The 25217-nt window shown below is 38.7% G+C and overlaps 1 protein-coding gene across 2 annotated transcripts; it reads left to right on the top strand.

The window, feature by feature from the left end:
* Positions 1-20: 20 nt before the first annotated feature.
* Positions 21-23447, top strand: rce1a (Ras converting CAAX endopeptidase 1a). Of its 2 annotated transcripts, none has more exons than XM_044185172.1 (8): positions 21-158; positions 7030-7132; positions 7290-7373; positions 8020-8098; positions 8396-8563; positions 10541-10612; positions 10751-10813; positions 13361-23447. In XM_044185172.1, exons 2-8 carry the CDS (start codon positions 7130-7132, stop codon positions 13588-13590), a joined length of 699 nt encoding a protein of 232 aa, XP_044041107.1. In that variant the 5' UTR covers positions 21-158; positions 7030-7129; the 3' UTR covers positions 13591-23447. The 2 variants fall into 2 exon arrangements, with proteins under 2 accessions (XP_044041107.1, XP_044041106.1); XM_044185171.1 differs by lacking the exon at positions 21-158 and adding an exon at positions 4537-5209.
* Positions 23448-25217: the final 1770 nt, after the last annotated feature.

Below are 25217 nucleotides of genomic sequence, written 5' to 3'. Positions count from 1 at the left end.
ATGGACAGTTATTCATATAAACACGAAAATCACGCCATGGCTCTTCTAAATGAACTAAAATAAACTGAGATATCCAGCCTAACAGAAGCCTGACGATGGACTGTCAGTAACCTGCGGCCCGCATCACTGCTGTGTGCAGGGAAGTCTGCTACTCTGCGGTAAGGCACTTACCAATGCCCCTCCCTGCCTTTGTTCACCTCATGTTGTTGTTGTTCATGTCCTGTCTTCACCACTCACTTTTATGTCCAGCCACATGTATGTATGTTGTAGGGTATGTTATATGTATAATAAGCCCCCCCCCATCTTCTATCTACTTTCCCTTTGCCTCTCCCTTCTCCCCTTCTTTCACAGTAAGACATACTTAACACGCAGCCATGCAAACCTCAGCTCGGTAACATGGAGTGCATGTGGCATCCGCAGTCTAAAAGGATTCAAATCATCGATCATCTGATCCAAATTATTTCAAACACACTTAACAAACTCAGAACTACAATATCGCAAATTCAAACAAGGATAAAACACTTTCATCAACATACAACAGTAAACCATTTGCCCACAACACATCTATTACTGCTCCAGATGGCAGGTTTATCATCATTAATGCATCTATTAACCACACCACATTTACGAACCCAACAATGATGACCCATCCTTTTTTCACAACTTTTTCTCCTTACCATGCCACTCAACAAATATCATAATACTGTTATCAACCCCACAATTGACCGCTCAAGTACCTCCGGTAGCTCAAGAGACTGGCACTCCACTGACATAATAAACCAATACATGGATGATTGTGGACTTGGTGATAGTTGGAGAATGAGAAACCTATCATTGAAAGAATATTCCTATTTTTCCTCGCTTCATAAACCCTCCTCCAGAATTGACTTTTTTCTTGTAAGCACCACCCAAGCACATATTAAGCCTCATACAAGATGGCGCACCAATACATCCTTTGTGACATCTCACAAGTTGCCCTCCCATTGAAATATAGAAACCCTTTACTCATTTTTACAGCTATCGCTAAGAAAATAATCTTTCAAAACTGGGAAACTAAAACATCTTCTCATATCTCTCACTGGGTCAACCTACTCACAGAACACATTTCAATAGAGAGAATAACACCTTACAGAAAAAACAATATCAGTTTTGATTGAAATCTAACCCATCTAAACTCAAACTATAACTCATCCAAAAGCCGATGCCACGTACATGACGACATGACGACAGGTCCCAGCCATGATAACCGCCTTCTAAGTATCCCAGTACACCCAACCATGTGTACCTTTCCCCTGTATGCACACATCATATTTATTTATTAGTAGTATCACATTGCTTTGTCCTTGCTTGACGTTTGTCTATTAAATTTTTTTGATGCTTGTCTTTCTATTCTGTTAACGTAATCCATATAGCAATTATACATAAACACACATATCCATTATTTGCATTATTATTATTATTATTGTTATTACTGTTGTTGTTGTTGATGTAATTATTATTATTTTTGATCTACTTTATTTATTTGATTGCCTCCCACTGGGTCTTCCGGTTGTGCTGCTGGGGGGCCGGGTGGGGGAGCCTGTTGCTTCTCCGGTGTCCTGGACTGGTCTCACTCCTCATTGCTGTATTATTGTAATTATAATAATGGTTATTATTATTATTATACTGTTCTGTATATTGTCATTACGACATAATTTATTATCACTATAACATTAACACTGTGTACCTCTTCTTTTTCCCCACCACACATGCCTTACTCTACACACCAGCCCGTTCAGGATCATTAAACACACATACACTGCCTCTCATCCAAACATACACACACACACACACCCCCAACTTAATCTAAACTAATCTCTACTTACTCCCTGTTATCATATCATCACATGCATCATTGTAGCTGCTTTGTTGTTGTCTGTATGTCTGTCCATTATGTCTATTATGTTTGTCACTTTTTTTTGTCACACTCTATTTCACCAATAAAAAAACAAAAAAGAAAGTTTATTCCAGTAACTCAAGAGAACTTGTCGTAAGAATAAATATTACCATATCAATTCATAAGGTCTATAACAAAGTTGATGCTGCTGTTTCTCCAATAATTAAAATATTTTAAATCAAGTATATAAATTGTGATGATTGTTACAGATAGGCCAAAGTTCAGGTCAAGGTTCAATGCTTTCATCCATAAAAATATGGAAATTACAGTACTCCCATCCTAAATCTACCAACACTGATTACCAAAACGTAGGAAATACCAATAAAATAAAACCGTAGATAAAAACAACATAAAAGCAGAAAAGAAGGAGGAATAAGAAAGTTCTCCTTAAAAGCAGTTTCAAAGAAATCAACATTTGTTTATGAAAATTCTAAAGGTTTTACTGGGTTATACATACATGCTAACAGAAGGTGGTGACCACCACACTCACAAACTCACACAAAAATCTATTTGGGGATGTAGCGCATGGGAGAATTATGTTTAGAGACACATTTGCATAACCATATTGAATCTAATACATTAAACCCACTCTGGCTTTTGTTGAATGATAGTTTGTCTTTTCATATTCAATTAGTTTTTTAGATAAGTTTAAATAAAAGTGAATCAATAATAGCACAGATTATAATATCAACAGCTTCAGAGAGAACTCTGCCATCCATTGAAAGACCCGTTTGTAGTCAGGAATGTAAAACTGATCTGCCTTTTAATTTTTAGGAGATTTTAGGAGCGTATAGGAGGTAGTGGGCAAACCAGACAATGGTTGTTTGATTTTTTTTCTTTTGGGGGGGGGGCAATTCAGGCTAACATGCTGTTATCAGGCTAGAACGATCCTGTTTTTTCTCGTCCAGCTAATTTGGTTCTTTGAAAGCAGTTTGACGATTGATTTGTTAATCCTGGGTGAAGTTATTTTGAGTAACAGTACACACTTATTTTGAAATAAAGGCAAAATGAGTGTTGAAACCATGATCAGCATTCATATGATTGGTTAAATGCTGATCATGTGATTGCAGTTACATGAGGCAGGTGTGTTGGGAACTCTTCTAGCATGGACTGGGGCAATAGATTAATTCATCTTATTTTATGTGTTCCTGCATTGTTACGGATGCCATTTTGTTTTACATTGTGCTCCACAATGTTTGTATTGCTTCCACTGTCAAACTAGGGATTAAACACATTGACCTTAAAATGATCTTCGCAAATAGTTCTGGAAATTCCGTTTTGAAGCATGTCTTTACCTATCTATAAGAACACTACAGTTGGTGGCAATAATGCTTCGGCCAGTTGCTATTTGCCATTAAAAGAAGAAGAAGAAGAAGAAGCCTGGCGGACGTGGATTTGGAGGGAGGATGGCGTCTTTGAGTCCCGGAGTGGTGAATTTTGAAATTTTAGCTAAGAACTTTGTTAAAGTTCACAGTTCAGACAATTTAACAGAAGCAGGTAAGATCAGAAGACAGCAAACATTAGATAACTATCCTAATCTATATGAGAAAAGGAAGGCGAACCAGGGCACTTTAGATGTACCTTTCACCATCCATGAGGTGAGAAGGGCCCTAAGTAAATGTAAAAAGACGAGTCCTGTGAAAGACAGTATATGCTATACAATGTTAGTTAATCTGAGTGAGTTTGCATTGGCAAAACTATAGAGCTGTATAATAAGGTCTGGGAGGAAGGCAAGCTTTCAGTGGGAAACCTGGGAAAGATAATTATAGGCCTATAGCTCTAACATCACATACATGCAAGACTATGGGAAGGATAACAAAATACAGTAACACATAACACAATTACACATTATCCTCATGATGTCAGAGTGGATTTAGAAGAGGACAGTACTATTCACTATTTACGTTCACTGTGGTATTTTATTTCTCTCTTTGTGAAGCACTTTGTACTTTGTTTTGATAAGTGCTCTATAAATAAAGTTTTATTATTGTTATTATTATTATTATTATTACTATAGATCCATTAATACGCCTGGAATCTGACTTTGGGAAAGCTCAAGAAAATAAAGAGGGTGTAGTAGCTGTTTTCTTTGATGTAGAAAAAGTATAGGATATGATGTGGAAGAAAATTAGATAATATGGGTGTTGGTGGTAAAGTGTATAATTGGATAAAGGATTTCTTTGTTCAGGAATAGTAGGAGAGAAGAGTGCCTGATTAGTAGGATTAGAGTGGGACACACTGAATTTAATTCATCTTTTCACCTCAATGGTGTAAAGATCCAAGCGGAACATGTGATGTCTGCAATCAAATGGAGACTGTGGACAGTGCCGCTGCTAGCCATTTTGGTGCCCTAAGCATAATTCCTTTATTATTCGCCCGCGCGAACAACCGGAACGGACCATCCGGCGCGGGGGGGGGGCACTAGACTACAGCAATTATTAAATATCTTTCTTGTTCCCCCTTTTTTGTTACATATACATAGCTAAAATGTGCCTAATATTTCTATAGGCTAATGAAATAATACCGGCATTTAAAAAAAAAAATTTCATTAGGCTATTTTTGGTGCCCCCTCAGCACTTGGTGCCCTACGCACAGTGCGTGATGCGCGTGGTGGGAGCGGCGCTGACTGACTGGATCATGAAATTCTTCTCTGTCCTAAATATGCAAGCGAAAGACAGTTATTAAGGAATGAATTGGAATACAAAGGGATTAAACACTTGAACCTTGACAAATGGATCTGGCAATTCGGTTCTAAAACATCTCTTCTCTTATCTACAAAACACAGGACTGATAGCAAGGATATAAGAACAATGTAACACTACAGTTGGTGGCGATAATGCTCCGCCCGGTTGCTAATTCGCCATTAAAAGAAGAAGAAGAAACAACAACCTTGGAGTAGAAGAAGAAAAAAGGCGACATATGATGACGTCGTTATACAGCGCCGCAGAAGCTAGCATTGCATCTAGCAACGTTAGCTCACGGTTTGAAAGGAGGTTACTGTAATTTCACACCTCATGTTGGTGGATGTTTTATCTTGTTAGATGGTCCAACAACCGCCCCGGTGCCGAGTAGATGTTTGGTTAAGTCTCAACCGGCAGTCGTTATGGCAGGGGAGGAGGATTTATCACCAAACCTTGTGACAGAGGAAATGAAACACAGCAATGGCGACTTCAGACCTCCAGAAGGTTTATGCTGGGTGTCAGTGCTGTCCTGTCTGCTGCTGGCTTGTTCTTATGTTGGGAGTTTATACGTGTGGAGGAGTGACCTGCCGAGGTGAGCCAAAGATGACGGTGTGATAGATACACTCTCTATGAGTAGCCTACAATATGATTTTTGCTCTTTACTAAAATACTTGATTCAGTTATACTATCTTCATTCGGACATGATTTACCTATCTATACGTTTGTGGCAAGGCACTCAATGGGCTTTTACATTAAAGTCACAAACACATATTACAGAAATCATAATTGGTACGGCAGGTACTCCTCATAACATTACTGCATTTGACCGTGACACCAGTAGCGCCACTCTATGAACTGTAATGAAGCATTTAACAATGTAGCCAATAATTCCTCAATTTGGCACAGCCATGGCCGGACTAACCGGACTAAGTGGGCCCCAAGGCAAATATTTCTGTTAGGTCCCTACTCATACCCCCACATGTGCGCATTGTATATGTAATGTTCCATGGAGGCAGACTATGGCAGCTTCATTGTTTATCCAGAGACCCACAAACCATAATACTACCTGGCCCATACTCACCATATGAGCTCAATATAAACTCATTCACACTCTCTCTCTCTCTCTCTCTCTCTCTCTCTCTCTCTCTCATACACACACACACACAAGTACCTGATTGTGACTGACTTTTTCCAAACCTCTTTTTTCCCGCAATTACAAAATGCTACCCGGAATGATCACAGTGAAGTGAACATATGATGTGATTGATCAAATAATAACCTGCTGAGCTGAGTCCTCCAAAGATGTGGTCTTTGCTGTGTGATGTTGCACCACTGCTTGTTAATATGCCTAATATTATATTTCATAAAAAAGTAATATTTTTTTTCTCACAGCAGAGGTGCTTTTTATTTTAGGCAACACAGTAGGATACCATGGTTTAGTAGATTTTGACACAGGGCTACACTACAAGACAGAATGATCGATGACTGAATTTCATTTAGCTGCTTCAGTTTCAGGGTCCTGGTATTGTTCATGCTGGCTCACTGTCATACTGTCATGACTTACTGGGACACTTGAATAGAACAGAGACATCTGTTATTAGTAACAGCGTTTCCTACTTTGATGAAGATCCTGCACACTGCTCTTGCTCAGCATCACAATTTATTGATCATACTAACATTTTGGTCGCTCTGGACCTTCTATGACAAGTCAAAATGTCTGCTGTGAAAACAACCTGTTGTATGCTTACCTGTAAACACATGTTTGCATGTTCAGCTGACCTGCTGTCCACTGGCTAAAAGATATTCTAGGTAACACAAACAATTAGTCAGCGTTAATTACATTGGTAATATACCAGTTTCGTACTTGCTATATTTTCTCTTCTAATTAGACCAAATTACATGTTCTATTCAGGAAATTTTGCTGGGAAATTATTTGGAAAGTGGAGACCTTTTTTTAAATACAGCTTTACCAATTTGCATTAAATCAGATTATCAAAAACCAATTGACATGCAGTGAACCTGGGACTTTTGGGGCAGCTGCTGACTTTGCCTGATAACTAACAATTATTATCAGATGATTATTTTTACGATTCATCTTTTTTTTTATTGTTTAAAAGACGAATCCATACAAAAACAGTCTGCCGTTTTATGGTAAATGGACTGTACTTGTATAGCACCTTTTGTATTCTTCTAGGAAAAGCAAGAAGCCTAAACGCATTAAAACGATAAGATTTTTGAATGGAGATTGGTGGAACATTCTGTATCAATCAATGAAAGCATGTCAGGGCTGGTAAAATATTTGGCTGCTTTAAGTCATTGCTGCTCAGCTGGTTGTGGCAGCTTGAGTTGTGTCCTCGGTCCTCTGTGCTGATGATGATGGTGTGATTATTGACTCCACTGGTCCATTCTCAGGGATCACCCCACTGTGATAAAGAGACGCTTCACCAGTGTACTGATCGTGTCGGGCCTGTCACCTCTCTTTGTGTGGGCATGGAGAGAATTCACAGGTATCATGGTGAGTCCATGTCTCAAACCACTGACCACTCTAACAACTGAGAATTAAACTTGTTAAATTGGCTGTGTATGTGCTGTTGCGTCATGTTGCTGTCTGACACATTAACTGTTGACAGAGTCTGGCTTTTGACGTAGTTCTGTGTGTGTTTGTGTGTCAGACTGACCCATCATTACTGGCTCTCATGGGGATCCGGTTTGAAGGCCTCATTCCTGCCATCATACTTCCTCTACTGCTCACCATGGTAAGAAACAAATCTTCTATGATATGTATGTGTATATACAGTGGTGTGCAAAAGTGTTTGCCCCCTTCCTGATTTCTTATTTTTTTGCATGTTTGTCACACTTAAATGTTTCAGATCATCAAACAAATTTAAATATTAGTCAAAGATAACACAAGTAAACACAAAATGCAGATTTTAAATGAAGGATGTTATTTTTAAGGGAAAACAAAATCCAAACCTACATGGCCCTGTGTGAAATAGTGATTGCCCCCTAAACCTAATAACTGGTTGGGCCACCCATAGCAGCAACAACTGCAGTCAAGCGTTCGCGATAACTTGCAATGAGTCTTTTACAGCGCCGTGGAGGAATTTTGGCCCACTCATCTTTGCAGAATTGTTGTAATTCAGCCACATTGGAGGGTTTTCGAGCATGAACTGCCTTTTTTAAGGTCATGCCACAGCATCTATCTATCGAGAGAGATAGAGATAGATAGAGATTTAATATTTTACGAGTATGTCAGGTATTGCTTTCATTGGTTTTGTCAGTAACCATGAGATATAGTAATAAGCTGTTTCTTTTCATAAATGGTGATAAAACACTTCAGTCAAATCCAACCTCCTGCCTGAAGTTGAACGTTTCTCGTGTGTGTGTGGTCCTGTGCTGCAGGTCCTGTTTCTGGGCCCCCTCATGCAGTTGGCTGTGGACTGTCCCTGGAGCTTCATGGATGGTATCCGAGTGGCCTTTGGTGAGACAGCCAACATGCATGATTTTGTCCCTTTTTATTTCCTGATGACATCAGGGATCTTAAGGCCATTTCAAACTTGGTCCAAGTCTTGGTACAACTTGATGCTTTTGACGGATTTTAACTTTGAATTTGTTACATTTTGTGTTGTATTTCCACCACTCAAAAGCCACATAACAGTAAAAATTTTGCTCCAGGAAAATACTTTGTTTGAGTGTAAAACACGTATGTAAACTTTAATAAAGTGCTTTCTCTACAACAGAGGAAATAACCCCCTCATCTGTTTCTGTCTTCTTGCAGACCCGTGGTTCTGGTTGTTGTGTTTCAGTGACATGCGCTGGTTGAGGAATCAGGTGGTGGCACCATTAACAGAGGAGCTGGTGTTCAGGGCATGCATGCTGCCCATGTTGGTGCCCTGTGCTGGTCCTTCCACTGCCATCTTCACCTGCCCCCTCTTCTTTGGAGTGGGTGAGTTCTGCCAGTGTCAGACTTTATCTCTAGGCTATCCACCGTAAAAATCTAAGGAGGGACTTAAATATATTCATAATGTTTCTTAGTGCTTGTGAATCCGGAATGTGATTTGTAGCATAGAATTGATCTATGGGTAGTAGTAGTATAATAAGCATCTATTTTATTTGATGGAAAGCAAGGGGAATGTCAGGATTTTGCAAGTTTTAGCAGCTTAACTGCAAAGTTGTGTGTGTATATATATATATATATATATATATATATATATATATATATATATATATATATATATATATATTTTTTTTTTTTTTTACATTTTTACCAACCTTTTTCAAACACTTGCTGTGTAGTTTTAGATATTTATATGTATTTTTCCCACCGTTCCAAGCTGCCATTCATTTTCATATGGTACGAAAATGAATTACTGGACAATTAACACTTGCTTGAGTTGTTAATTAGTTTTTTAAAACTTACTGCATGGCCAAACATACATAGACATCTGAACAAAGTATGTGGACACTCGAACATTCCACCCACATATGTGATAGTTGAAGATCATTCCAAAACCATGTAACCATAATCTGCTGCTATATTAGACTCCTCATCAGGTCCAACACTGATGTTGGGCTATAAGGCCTGGTTTGCAGTCGGCATTGCACTTCATCCCAAAGGTGTTGGATGGAATTGAGATCAGGGCTCTCAGTCAAGGTCTTCCACACCAAACTGGGAAAACCATTTCTTGGAACATTAAAAAATCCCTTCTCTGGAACTAAGACGCCCAAACCAGAAAAAAACAGACACAGACCAAAAATATACGAAACCATGTCCACATACTTTTGGCCATATAGTGAGTATCTTTGCATGGTAATGCTGTGTTGACTTTTCAAATTAATCCACAATTAAACTGCACTACCATGAGGTGATAATGTATGTTTTACTAAACTTAAAGCTGCTCTAATTAATATTTTCATATTAATAATGGATTAAATGACTATGCATAATACTAAAGGTGTCACTTGTAGTGACAACCCTGCAGAGATTTATCATCATCTCTGCAGTTCCCCTTTAGCTCTACAGAGCTTTTTAGCCTTTTTGAGCTCATTGTTTTGGTTTTATGGCCCCAAACTTTACTCTTTTGGTTCAGTCTCTCCGCTCTCATCAACCTTGTTTCAAGCTCTGATAAACCCACTGTACACTGCCTGCTCAGCAGATATTTTTCTCAGGAGTTAGTGAAGACCAAACCAGAGCTAAATGGAGAGTGAATATTGGACTTACATTCATCAGGCGGACACAGACAGACAAGTCCAATGGGATGATCATGTTGCTCTCTGTCTGCAACAGTTGGCTTACACGTTAGCCATATCAACTTTACAAGGTGATAATACGGTATGTCAGTGCTGTGTTTTCAAATTGTTCTACTGTTCCCAAGTGGCAATGCAGCTTTAATGCATACTTAATGTTCACTGTGATGGATTAATCAACTCAAACACTTTTGAACAGTCTGATTTATTTCTGTACTATATGGAAATGAATGGAAACCAGTGGCTGCCTGGAAAAGTAGGAAAAACACAACCAAAAGTGTAAAACACAACAGCTTAGTTTACAAAATGATTAGCTGTTGTACATTGGTTGTAAATGGGCTTAAACGTAAAACATCACCTGTATGGTCCTTTTTTAAGGGTGCTGTCAGACCTTTAGTTTGGTAAATGACTAAATGATAGCAGGGATGCTAAGAAACAGATGGAGTCATCCCATACCACTACATGATGAACCAGTCAGGTGTTAAACTGCACCTCAGAAGAACACTGTTCTATTCTAGTAGTGGTAGTGGTAGTGTTCTAGAACACTGACACTACTATCTAAAGTACATGGTTTTGAAAGCAGCAGATACATTGCTGATGTAAATCCCCAACATTTGATGCACAGTTGATTCATGGTGATGCATTTCTGAGTTTCTAACATTGTCATCTCTTTCAGCTCACTTCCATCATGTGATCGAGCTGCTGAGGTTCAGACAGGGGACGCTTTCAGGGATCTTTCTCTCTGCAGGTGAGAACTGGTATGTTTTAATGATGTCATCTGTTCAGAGTACAGTGCATTCATTGTGACTGCGTCACACTGTCAGAGTTGGCGATACAGTAGTAGGAAGAAACTGATGATAATCCATGCTTCTCTGGTCTACAACAGTGTTCCAGTTCTCCTACACAGCAGTGTTTGGGGCCTATACTGCCTTCATCTTCATTAGAACAGGTGAGGAGCTTTCATTTACATCTTATACAGTGGTGTGAAAAAGTGTTTGCCCCCTTCCTGATTTCTTATTTTTTTGCATGTTTGTCACACTTAAATGTTTCAGATCAAACAAATTTAAATATTAGTCAAAGATAACACAGGTAAACAAAAAATGCAGTTTTTAAATGAAGGATGTTATTTTTAAGGGAAAACAAAATCCAAACCTACATGGCCCTGTGTGAAATAGTGATTGCCCCCTAAACCTAATAACTGGTTGGGCCACCCATAGCAGCAACAACTGCAATCAAGCGTTTGCGATTACTTGCACTCTTTTACATCACTGTGGAGGAGTTTTGGCCCACTCATCTTTGCAGAATTGTTGTAATTCAGCCACATTGGAGGGTTTTCGAGCATGAACTGCCTTTTTAAGGTCATGCCACAGCATCTCAATAGGATTCAGACCAAAAGATCTTCAAAAGCTAGACATCATGCCGAGATCTAAAGAAATTCAGGAACAAATGAGAAAGAAAGTAATTGAGATCTATCAGTCTGGAAAAGGTTATAAAGCCATTTCTAAAGCTTTGGGACTCCATGTTTTTGCCATTATCAACAAATGGCAAAAACATGGAACAGTGGTGAACCTTCCCAGGAGTGGCCAGCCAACCAAAATTACCCCGAGAGCGCAGCGACGACTCATCCAAGAGGTCACAAAAGACCCTACAATGACATCCAAAGAACTGCAGGCTTCACTTACCTCATTTAAGGTCAGTGTTCATGATTCCACCATAAGAAAGAGACTGGGCAAAAATGGCCTGCATGGCAGAGTTCCAAGACGAAAACCACTGCTGAGCAAAAAGAACATTAAGGCTCGTCTCATATTGGCCAGAAAACATCTTGATGATCCCCAAGACTTTTGGGAAAATACTCTGTGGACTGACGAGACAAAAGTTGAACTTTTTGGAAGATGTGTGTCCCATTACATCTGGCGTAAAAGTAACACCGCATTTCAGAAAAAGAACATCATACCAACAGTAAAATATGGTGGTGGTAGTGTGATGGTCTGGGGCTGTTTTGCTGCTTCAGGACCTGGAAGACTTGCTGTGATAAATGGAACCATGAATTCTGCTGTCTACCAAAAACTCCTGAAGGAGAATGTCTGGCCATCTGTTCGTGACCTCAAGCTGAAGTGAACATGGGTTCTGCAGCAGGATAATGATCCAGAACACACTAGCAAGTCCACCTCTGAATGGCCGAAGAAGAACAAAATGAAGACTTTGGAGTGGCCTAGTCAAAGTCCTGACCTGAATCCTATTGAGATGCTGTGGCATGACCTTAAAAAGGCAGTTCATGCTCGAAAACCCTCCAATGTGGCTGAATTACAACAATTCTGCAAAGATGAGTGGGCCAAAATTCCTCCACAGGACTGTAAAAGACTCACTGCAAGTTATCGCGAACTCTTGACTGCAGTTGTTGCTGCTAAGGGTGGAGCAACCAGTTATTAGGTTTAGGGGGCAATCACTTTTTCACACAAGCCCATGTAGGTTTGGATTTTGTTCTCCCTTAATAATAACAACCTTCATTTAAAAACTGCATTTTGTGTTTACTTGTGTTACTTGTTGTTTGATGATCGGAAACATTTAAGTGTGACAAACATGCATAAAAATAAGAAATCAGGAAGGGGGCAAACACTTTTTCACACCACTGTACTTATGAACAGCATTCTGTATTTTAGCTTTATAGCTTTTGGATGCCATTACCAACCCTTAAATTTGATTGTTTTCCCACTAAAACCTACGGATTACCAAAGAATTTGTTCTTATATGGGAAGAAAATCTTCTGCAACCGGGTGTAGACCAATTTGGGACAAGAAATATTTAATTAACCCTTGAGTATCAGGCAACATCTGTTTCAAATTAGTTTTTTCAATATCATCTATGTTTAAATTGTACACTGAATCACATAATACTCATGATGGTATGTATATAAGCAGATATAAACAGTGGATAATTCCTGGATGACTGCAGCTAGTGCTCATTTATACAGGGCAGGAACAAAATGGACTGGCTAAATCCACACCTGAATGAACATTATTGCAGGGTTTAAGTCCTTAGATGCATTAGGATGATGCCATCACAAATGGTTTAGCATGTTTTTTTGAGTTTCCAGAGACATATCCAACTTTGATTCAAAAATGTCAGAACATAGTTTTTGTCCAATCCACCACTCTTTCCAGTGTATACTCTGTCCAGTGTTGCTATAACTTAAAACCCCATAATACTCCCAAACAATGATCTAAATGACGTCAGCGGCTCTTCTAACTCTGGTTTCTCATTTGTTTTGCCATACAGACAACACCTGCAACATGGTTGTTACCTGGTTGCAGTTAGTCTGTATTAAGCTAATTTTCATTAATTAAGCTCACAGTTCATATAGAACTAAAAAAAAAAAGTCACATACTGAACCGGACATCCTGTACCAAATGGTACGGGTTGAATCCATGTACCCTTACACCCCTGCTGTATACTGGTCAACTACAATGTTAATGTTTCCTCTTCCTATGTGTTGCAGGTCACCTTATGGGTCCAGTGCTCTGCCACTCCTTCTGTAATTACATGGGTTTCCCTGCCATCAGCACAGCGTTGGAGCACCCCCACCGCCTCACCATCCTCTCCTCCTACCTGCTAGGGGTCCTCCTCTTCCTCCTCTTCCTCTTCCCCTTCACTGACCCCTCGTACTACGGCCTCCCCACACCAGTCTGCACCCTCACCTCCTCCCCCAGCTCCCTCTGCCTCTCCTGATCCCTGCTCCCACACACTTCTCTGCTATTGTCATGTCACCATCCACTGATAATGCAGTTGAGGTTTTTTTTTTTTTTTTCCAAGTTAGAGTTCAGGTCAGGTCCAGTTTGGACCGACAGCGCTAACAGCCATGTGGGCTAAGTTGCCATGGAGAGGTGGGGAAATCTGTAGCCATTTTCTATGGTCTATGGACCCTTGATATGTCAATGCATTTGTGTGACATATTTCATTTAATCAGCTGATGCTCTTATACAGAGTGACTCAGTTTAAGCAGGTGGAGGTTTATGTTGCTGGGAGTGAGCCCAAGAACATCCAGTTCCAGGACAGCTTCGGTAATCTTTGGCCTATGCTGCCACCCTGATACGTGGTTTTAGTGTAGTTATAACACTGAAGGACAATTCCTGCTCAGATCCTCTTACGCTGTTAGATCTCATCAATTTGTGATGAAGCATCATAATGTACCTTTTTGGTGTACTCATTTTCCACTCAGCCTGCCTCATCTTTTTAAAAGATGGTTCTGGTTTATTGCAATATATAGAACTTCCTGGTTCAACTTTGACCTACTTTACTTGTAGTAGTTATGCGCATACATTGGGGCTGCAAGTAACGATTGTTTTAATTATCCGTTAAGCTGCTGATTATTTTTGCAATTAATTGATTGTTTGGCCCATAAAATATCATGAAAAATGCCTGTCACAATTTCACAGAGGCCAAGGTGACAAGGCCAAGATATTCATTTTGCAAAAATCTAGAACGGAGAATAGCAGCAAATCATCACTTCAGAGAAACTGGAACAACAGTGTATAGTAATATTTGGGATTTTTTCTTAAGAAATTACTTAAAACTATTCAATTATTATCAAAATAGTTGTCAGCTATCTTTCTGTTGATCGACTAATTGATTAATCAATTAATCGTTTCAGCTCTAGTGTACATGGTTTTCCTGTGCAATGACTGATAACTGCTGGACACAAACCAATACATTGACATGGCCGGTATAAATCTTTTTCTATGTAAGCCACTTGAAGACACCACCGAGCCACAGGCTACGGATTCATCCTATTTTTCAGCATCAGCGCTGCCGAAAAGAAGCAATTTTATCATATTGGCTCCCTGGATCAGCACTTTCTGGCTACCATACCTTACTGCTGTATGGCACGTCCAAAAGTTTATGTTAAAACAACATTGGCCAATTTATCAGATGTTTTTATATGGTAAAAGGTTGATATTGTTATTGGCCAAATAAATCCAGTATAGGGCAGGCTTAAATTGTTACGGACATTTCAGGTGCGCGCACTTTCAGTTTGACCTTTAATAAAGTGGTTAAGATAATCTAGATAAACTGTTGGTTTGTTCACAACCTGTCTGATCATCTGACTGCTCATGTTTCACACCACCTCTTAACCAATAGCCAAAACTATGAAAATAAGACCCGAGTTGTAGAGTTCTTCTATGGGACAAGTCTCGACAAAGTATAGGGTTTCGGGTTGGGGCCATTTTGTTGTACAAGCTTCGGACTTGGGTTCAGGTTTGGTTATTTTCAAATGTAATTTGTCACTTAACCCTGGTGAGCAAATGGTCAGTAACAAATGAAAAAAACAAAATAAAAATATATATATATATATATATATATATATATATATAGATCTTCAAGTCTCGGGTCAGGTTCGAATTTTAAATTTGACAGTACAAGTTGGGTTCAGTTGAATCTGGGTATAGGCCTGGATTGGTTCCCAATTTTAGGCCCATACAGAACTCTACCAAGTTGTAATAAACCAGAATTATCCTTTAATGCCTTTGAGCCTCTCTTGAGTGAGACATGGAAATTGTTGCTTTCAGCAAAGGGGGTTAAAACCGTTTTACCAGTGAAGACAGTGAGTTACAACCCTTACTAAAAACTTAACATGTCTTAAGGCTGCACTGCATTCTGGTCTATAGAGGCTCATAGAGATGTTAGCATCTTTGCAAATAACCCTGCTGTAGCTGCACTGAAGTACCGAAATGTTGGTGTAATGTTGAAATAGGAAAAATACACACGCAAAATGGTCACAGGAATGCAATCTACATCATCTATAGTTTTTAATGTTATGGGCTTGTTTTTAAAAGTGACATTTAAGCTGGATTTATTTCTTTATTTAAATTTAGACACCAGGACTCTGCTGTTGTAGAGAAACATTCTGCTGGAATCGGTCAGTGTTTTGTATGATATATTAATGGTTATTTATATACCTCTGCATGTTTTAGTGCTGGTAGTTGTTTTGTTGGTGAAGGTGGGTGACGGGATAGCTTGTTCATAATGCCCAATACATAATCTCTTTAAGTGCACGGACACAAATGACAAACTGGTTGTACATACAACCAGCGTAAGGTGTACTCTTATGTCCTTCAGGAGGCAAAACACATGATTCCTCAAGTGGGTCATACAGAGAGTGGTGAAACTGGGCTGCCATGGCAGTTGTGAAAAACCAAAAACCGTCAAAGCACACAGTTTTATCCTGTTGCTTGTAGCACTTCAAGCTAAAGCTCACTCTTTAATTATGTTAAGGGGCTAGTCACACCAGCATTTCTAATGTTTAGCTTGTGGAGGCAAAGTCAATATATTAGAGTTCAACTTTGTGAATTTGCGCCATTGATAAGTTGCAAACCTGCTTGTTGGTACTGACCTCTGATCACTGCTGGATTACCAACTGAGCAAGGCAGGCAACTGCCCAAGGACCCAAAAGGCCCCAGGTTCACTTTATCGGTTGGTTTTACGTAATTTGATTAATTGCAAATTTGGTTAGATTAATTTGCACCTCTTAGGATGCTTTCACACCTGTTCGGTTTTGTTAAAACAAACCCTTCTGTGTTTGCCTGTGTAGTGCAGTTTATTTGGGCTGAAAGTGAAAGCTGTCAGTCAAACTCTGGTAAACAACCTGATCAATCACACAGTCGAAAGCAGTTAAAACGGTGGTGTGTTGTGCTTGCATTATCCATGTACTTTGGCAGTTTATTAAGTTCATTTAAAAAGTGCGTGACAAGTGATTTCTTGGTCCGGACCAAATGAGCCGAACTATAGGTGTGAAAGTGCCTCACTGTTCAATATCAACTAAGTTCTGCGTTCTACGCGGACTCTGTCTCAAAATCTAGTTTTAAAACTTTATTTTAGTTTATATTATACTCACATAGTTATTACTACTAAAGAAAGTTGTCTTTAATCAAATCAAATTAAAATAACAAAAGAATTAAAATGAAAACAAGGGAACGCAAAGTAGTTACTTCTATGACTGAGAACATGCAAATGAATTTCCCTGTGCCTCTTTCTGGTGTGACTGGGCACTGAAGGCAAGTTCATGGTTGCCGCGAGGGTCCGCATGTAAATTTCATCATCTGCTCATGTCCCTTGTGCAGATGTTCGTGCGTAACACAAAATTTCTAACCGCGTGGACTGTATGCACTACAAGTACACTGACTGCACATCTTGTTTTCTAGTGTGCCTGTGTGGAATGCATCTGCGTATGCAGACCCCCGATTTTAGTATGTATAAAAGGGCGTGTGCATCTGGTGGCCATGAGTCTACAGCTGTCCAAATTTTATGGGACATATTTTTTAACGCTGCAACTCCTGAATTTGAGTTTGTGTAGCCTGAAGCGTCTGCATTCGTGTTCTTACACAGAGTATGTTTTGGTCTTAAAACTGGAGATTGTTATATGTTGTCAACCTAAAGTGAAGATCTTTACTTTGTGGACCTAAAATGGCCTCTAAGCCCTGTTTTCATATGCCAGTTTCTAAGAGTTTTTCCATTCCAGTATATCCATTCTGAGCAGCTAACAGTCTCTAAACCAGTCATTATCAAAATTTGGTTTTACAATTTCTTAAGATGTCTCTTACACAGTATATCTGTAGATTTAAAAGCTATGATTATGCCTACTGCTCCTACACTCTTGTTTCAGTTATATTGCCTTTACTTGAAGGGAGTGTATGATTCCAACACTCAGGTGTCGTTTAATAGAGGCAAGAATGCGCCAACCACAACATTGCATGCTGTTACTTGTATATTTACAATACAGAGCCAGGAAAAGTCATTGTGTTCACACCTATACATAGATTTACTACACAAAATGACAAGATAGCACATGACCTACTTAAGGGGAAACGCTTAAGTTTTTTTTTTTTTTTTTTTTAATAGTTTTGGCCATCATTTCCGTAAGTTCGGATAATATTTTACTCACTAACACAGGTAGTTACAGAGTTAAGTCCGACAGGGCAGCAGCACAAGCAATCAGACAAGTTTTAAGTAAATCCACAGTTTAACCCAATTATTTAAACCACTTATTTGTACATGAAACCAAACTTGAACAAGTTTTTCGCTGTATTGGAAACACAGTTTGCATAATTTCCCAATCCTAGACACATTTTTGTGATCTGAGTCAAAAACCCTTGGCACAGAATTTGCGCTCATGCCATGTGTTGGGATTTACAATGGTTAAAGGGGGGCACCCACTTGTGTAGGGTCGAGCAATTAATTATGGCTATCAAAATTAATTCAATTTTATTTTTAATTAAAAATTCGCGAATTCATAACAGAAGTTATCTCATTGCACTTTTCTTATAGAGCAGGTCTAGACCGTACCATTTTAATATTATTTAGAGAGACTCAAAAGAATTATCAAAAGATAAATCATAAATAACATTAATTAATAAAGTCCTTAGGGGCACCACTCGTCTTAAAGAAGAGAAATGATGCCAGTTAATTGATTGAGTCTCATAAAATACACTAAACAATCAATTTGGAACTCAGATTAATAATTAAATTAATAACTATAACCAGAATTACCACCAATAGCTAGTAGGATAAAGGATTTGGAGTTAGTTAGCATGCAAAGACTCTGTCTGTGTGGAGCATAAGATAAACTAACATCAACTTAGCATCTGGCTACCAAAATAACCTAACAGATAAACACTTCACAACAACAAAACCCCAGAAAAACGCATCACTACATGTACATCATGAACTAAACAGTCCTGTGCTTAGCCAAGTACACTGTTACTCTTTGCTGTTCCCAGTTGTTACGTCCGTGGGAGGGAAAGAGAGGTGGCTTTGGTGCTGCTGTTAGCTGGCGGTCAGTCTGCTGTAGACGAGCCAAGCTGGGAAGAATTGTGGTTCCGCTGTGAAAGTGTCTTTTGCTGCGTAGTGTCCCCTTGTAGAGGTTGGAGGAAGCCGGTTGCTCCGCCTGTGGTTGTCCTTACAGAGTTAACAGCTCGGCGTTAACTTGCTTCGTACTCCTGTTAGCATGTGAAGTTAGCGGGGAGGCTTTCTGTGTAGCAGCTGTTTGCGTTTACCTTAATGGCAGAAATCTTATGCAGGTCGCTGTGGTAAGAGAGAGTTCAGTTCTGCTGCGCGTTTCTGCTCCGAGCAGATTACACGGCGATGCCAGGAGGAGAGAGTTCTCCGCAGGCCTCACTGAGAGGGAGCCAGCCACAGCTGTCCACAGCAGTGAAGGATTCCAGGAGCAAAGAGACAGAACGAATGATTGCTGACCTTTTTATTGACCTGTTGACATCTGGGTCACAGGTCAGACTGGCCAATGCTGCATTCAATGACTCTGATTGTGGGACAAAAGAGAATGCAGCCCTAAACTGGAACAATCAGTACACGTTAACAGGGATAATTTTTTTAGTTTGTTCACCTTCATATTATCAACATAAAAAAGACAATGTCTTGTAGTGTAAGCAGTAGAGCAATTCTGAAATGTTAGTCTTGCACTAGCTTTGAATCAAGGTTGAACAACAAAGTACTTCTGTAAGGTACAGTACGACGGGCCATTATAAAGGACAGTTTGGTTAATCACTTTGAGATTAATTTTCAGCTTGACTTCAGATAAGGGGTTTAGATAATATAGTTAAACTGTGGACTTTAAACCTGACAACTCTAGTGGTTGCCTTGTGCAACTCTGCTTCACCAGACCCTAGCAATGTAGTTTGTCATTAAATGTCATCATAACCAGCTAGAAATAATGACCAAAATGAGACTCAAATTGTAAAAAAGAAAAAGATTTTTCCTTACTTTACTTTTGTTGATGACCAACATTTAATTTTAGGCCGTTATAATTGTTTGCACTAGACAATCTTGTAATATTCTCGTTCTCTAAAGGGGACATTAGGGTGCATCAGTGGCCTTTTTCTTTGAAAAATGTTATTTAATTTTGCTGATAGTGATTGGCACAACCAGTCAGGGTCCTTGCTGTTAAACAACTGAACACTAGAACTAAACCATCGTTTCTTCATCGGAGCAGACTGACTAGATAACCTCTCACTCCATTTGTTGAACTTATTTATAGCTTACAGTTGATGATATTTAAGGTGCTTTTGAGAGTGACAGAACTCAAAATGGCAAAAACACTATAAGCTATACTCATACTGTGAAGAAGTAGGCTGCTTGAGTCTTTGGCAATAAATCCTATATGTGGGAAGGGTTTTGGATCCAAATTATGTGACTGAGCAAGTAAAGCAGTAGATTCTATATCTATAGTAATTATTTTGGCCAGTTAAATTATTCTTGGCAGTTTACAAAGCCTGGGCAGGTAGTGAACTTGAACAAATGGAACTATTGTGATCAGTTGTACGTTACCTACCTGAAGCTGCCAGAAGAGGACGTCAGAGCACTTTGTCAGAGGCAGAGCTGCTGTGGACTCATTGAGGGGAACTGAGGACCTCTCCATTCTGTTTATCAGCCTGTCTGACATTAGTCATCTGTCACTGGAAAATCAATTCACTATAATTTATTTTTCCTTTAGCTTCTACACAATTATGTCCCAATAGAGGAGATTGATACAGAGAGAAGGGACCCTGTGGTGAAACTCACTGATGTTAGATCCCTTTTTAAAAAGGTTTAGTTTCTTCTGCCTCCCACATGGTTCTCTCAGAGCTTCTCCATTTGCTGCCTGTAAATCAGAGTGTTCCTTTGCTCTACTATAGATTTAGAAGCATTTGTTTTCTTATACCACAACCAGGCTTTACAGATATCCTAAGCTATCATCACTGGAGAGTTTTTGTGACTTGATGGTTGAAATTAGCGTTTCTTGTTTGTCACCCTGTTTTAATATTAATTCCCAGGACCCCAGTGATTGTCAATAAGTCACGTAAATCTGGGTATAGAATTAATAAACCTATGGTATAGTTTATATTTAGTTTTCAAAATATAGGGTCAGGGTTAAAATACAATTTTGCTATATCGAAATGATGATATTCCTGATTTTCAAACCTATTTAAAGTCACTGTGTAGATTTTACAATACATGTAATTATAGCATCTTTCATATAGTTCTGATGACATATATTTTTGTTTGTAGAAAAATTAGCCAAATCCAGTGAAGATTGGTTGCAGACTTTGGCCTCTAGTTTCACAGTGGTAAACTGCCGGTAGCTGACAATAATGCTGTGGTGGTGTGTGTTCTCTTGTTTGCGCTGGAACACACTTTTGGTCTGGGTGTGTCAATCCTCATGTGGATGTGTTATGAATATTCGGCCTAATCTCTGGTTATCTGGAGAGCCTTGGATAGGATGCACAGACACACAGACCCTATGACATTATACGGATACTTTGACGGATATATGTGAAAAACGAAATAAACCCACTGTTGAGAAGCTACAACAAAATGTTAGTTCTTCTATGATAAATTCAAACTGAAACAGATGTGCAAAAAGTCACAAAGTTTAAATACAATGCTAATGACCGATATAAAATATAATAGTGACGTTGGAAATTAGAATATGTTAAGTTCACTGTTAAAACATATCTGGTAGGTTTAGTGACTTAAGTCCCTGTAGAGATATAAACTGAACACTGCTCTAATGTTTCATACAGTCCTGCTAAACAATACAACATATCCTGCTAACTTCATGAAGTATATTAGGCATGATCAATTACAGATCTAATCTTTAGGTCATCTTGTTATTTTAATGCACACGGAATTGGTTAAATAAGCCACTTAATGAAATGAGACACTAAGATGTTGTGGACACATTTCCTTCTCAAATCAGCCAGGCTGATGTATCGGCCGATATTAGCTTATTGTAGACATATCGGTATCGGTGCATATGCTGGCTGGTAAGTAACAAGAAATTGCAGTACAGAAATACCAAACAAGGTTTGAGGTCATTTAGAAACTGTGTTTGTCCACCAGAGAGCACTGACAAGTTGATTTTTACATTGTAAAATGTCCCACCCATATCAAGATCGTTAGCTTATGTTGTGTTCGTGTTAAAATACATTACTATCGGCCCATTTTTTAAACTCCCAAATAGCGATATGAATATCATTATTTTAACGTAGCTCCACCTTACTACCACTAGGGGGCACCAAATTTGGACATTTTCAAATGCTACACGTAGTAGCTTTAATTTAGAAAAAATCAAATAATCAAGAAAGATTTTGATTTCACTGATATTTTTCTGGAATTTTTTTATGTCCTAAGATGTACACTGTTTCACATACATAGCAAAACACAACATTTAACCCAAACAACATAACAAATACTACAGACAAATATTACATCACACATTAAAAATACGTGGCTGCTGTGCAATCAGTTTAATCGCTCCCTTTTACATTCGGTGCTCAGTCTACACAGGAACACTGAGGCCCATTAGAACCCAAACTCTGATGTAACAGTTTGACAGACTGAGGAAAAACACAGTTCCGCAGTCTGTTTAGTCTCGCCTTTGGGACTCTAATTCTTCAAAACAAAAACGCCATACACAACACAAGACATCAAAGAAAGAAGGAAACTGGACGCGGTGGACCGGAAGCATTACATGTATGAAAGATCAGTTTTAGAAATCTCCCACAACCTCATCTGCCTATTAAGTGACCCCCATGCCAAACCAAAGTCTGACAAACTAATATATATGTGTTGTTATTTCTCTTTGGATCACTATTTTCTAAAGGGAAACCATCACTTTCAGCAGAATTAAAAGAAACATTTCTTCCCTAATCCTGATAATATATACTGACAATTTGAAAATGTATCAACCTTATAGATCGGATCACATTTTGCTAGCTATTGTGTGTCGAGCTTCAAATTATCTGCTGGTGCTTTCAATTTCCCATTCTTTTCCTGTTACAAAAGGCACACACCAGGGTTACACTCTGTCCCCTTTACGTTCTCAAGCTGAACTGAAGCTCTCAACTAATCCAAATAGCTTAATTTTGCTCTGTAAAAAGAGGCCTTTGTCAAGGTTGCCCTATTATTTTCATTATAGCAAACTTAACAGGAATGTGTGATCATGCATTAGTCCACCACACACAGCCCAGAAACTCTCCAGATATTAATTGCAAACAGGCTGTCACTCAGAATACCTTTTCCTTTGTCATCGGTGTGAAACCCTAGTTTTGTCTTTACTGCTGTAAAAAGAAAAACACTTGATGTTTTTTCCCAACCAGTGTCCTCAGCCAACAATGACACATCAGTATTTTCTGTTGAAGATTCAGAACCTGCACACCTCTAATAATATGCAGAGAGCAGCATTGACAGAGACTGCGGAGTCTATTTTTGCTAAGCTTTAGCAGCTCCGTTATTTTAATATACAACACCCAGAGGAAGAATAATTTCAAATGCGCATTTTCAGAACTTGTGAAATATGAATAGTAAGTCAGCTGGCGAAACAGAACTCCACAGATGTTTATATTGAGCACTATATTTTGTAATCCTCTATTTTGGTGAAAGGAACAGATATGTGCATGTATTTTATGCTCACTGTGTCAAACTTGTACAATTCAAGTTAAAGACTACAGAACTGTGTTTTAGTACGACAATCTTTTACAGAAACTTTGGAATCACTCAATTATCTATTTGAAAATAAATAATGTCCTTTTATACATCGCTCAGTGTCTGTGCTGTTATTGATGCCTCATTAAATTGATGTCTGTCTGACCAGATGGTGCAGGATGTATAAACAGTTTTTTTCTCATAGTCTTGGTCTTTGCCTCTTGATCTGACAATGAACCATTTCTCCTCTATTTCATTTTAGTGTAATGTGTTATAAGATGCTCTACATAGTTTTGTTATAGATAATTCTGAAGAAAGTTGTCATGTGTCATAAAAGGGAAAGACATGCATTGAGACATTCACATACACTACAGCAACAATATTATGTTTAATTTCATTGCCCAATGGAAAGTATCTCTTTTTAATTGTTCAAGGAACCAACCACAATACTGTTACACGAAGAAGCAAGAAGAATTCATCAACAAAACCAAATTAAAAATCCATCCATCTTACATGGATAAGCCAGTGTATAGAAGACACGAACGGTTTTCAAATACATTAGAGAGTGCTGTCCATTGGAACATCTCACTCTTAGAAAGATACCAAATAAGCCTATTGTGCAAAATGTTGAACTATTCCTTTAAAACAGCTCAGTTCACAGTTGAGTTTCAAAACTACTGGTAGTTGTAATGCGAGCAGTATGTGGTGGATTCAGGTGGCTATGTGTTTGTAAGTAACACAATTTGGTAGTTTAGTGTTATTGTTTCAGTATTATTATTTATTTAGTATTATTAATTTTTTCATTGTGTTGAGGAAATGGGTTGCCATGTTCCCAGTGTGTTTTACATTTTAGAGGTGTAGTCAGCAGAAGCAAGGCAGGACTCAAGGTCTGTCTTGTTTGCTATACCATTAGAGAATAATAATTTTATAAATGATTGAAATTATAAATACTTCTTTCAACCTGTACTGTACCTTTAACTCATGAAAAGGAACGTTTACTATCTGACATACACAGGCCACACACATCAACTAGCATGCACAATAAAGTGAGATGTTCAGATGGATATCAGTCTCATGTCTGTGTGCTAAAGGGGAACTCCACCAGTTTTACACATCAAAGTTGTATAAACATTTTTGTGTCTCCAGAGGGAGCTGTCTGAAGTCTGATAAATGTCCTCAAGTGATGTCACTTGAGTTGCGTCGGTTGCGGCTGAAGATGACAAATTTGAAAATGAAAAAAATCTGGGGGTGTGGAGTTAGGAAGAAGGGAGATTACCAGACCTCTGCAGCCCGCTCCTCGTTTCTGCTTGAGGCTAGCGGCTCTTGGCTATATTAGCCGCTACTAGCATAACACACCCCAGTCTCCAACTGAACTGTTGGAAGTCGGGTTGCATAATGTAGCCTCTAGGTTTTGACAAGAAAAAAGAATGTGTGGAATAAAAAAGACAATATCTCTGGTTCTGCTGCATCAGTTTTTATCCTTTTTTAAAAACTGTTCATTGAAAATCCAACAATGTTACAGGAGTGCAATGCTAAATCGCTGGAGTATTCATTTAGGTACAAAGTTAAAACTGCCAACACCTCTCAGAAAGGGAGCAAATAAGAATATTTTCCAAAATGTTAAACTATTGCCTTTACTTCTGTACCCTTCATAAAAATTAATGTATTTCTCAGGTTAAATGGTATTGTGGTGTGTACATCAGGCTGATTTTGACCATTTATTAAATATCGAGTGCAATAATGTGGCAGGCATTGCAGACACAATTAGAATTGATTCTAGATCAGGTTCAACATAATTATGAATGGACTGAATACACAACAGTCTTCTCAGCGCAATATAATATTATAACATATCATAATAACAATATTATGGGGTCTTC

The sequence above is a fragment of the Siniperca chuatsi genome, linkage group LG22, assembly GCF_020085105.1.
Source record: "Siniperca chuatsi isolate FFG_IHB_CAS linkage group LG22, ASM2008510v1, whole genome shotgun sequence".
Taxonomy (NCBI): domain Eukaryota; kingdom Metazoa; phylum Chordata; class Actinopteri; order Centrarchiformes; family Sinipercidae; genus Siniperca; species Siniperca chuatsi.
Note: the sequence above shows the minus strand (reverse complement) of the source record. Positions and strands in the feature narration are given on the sequence as shown.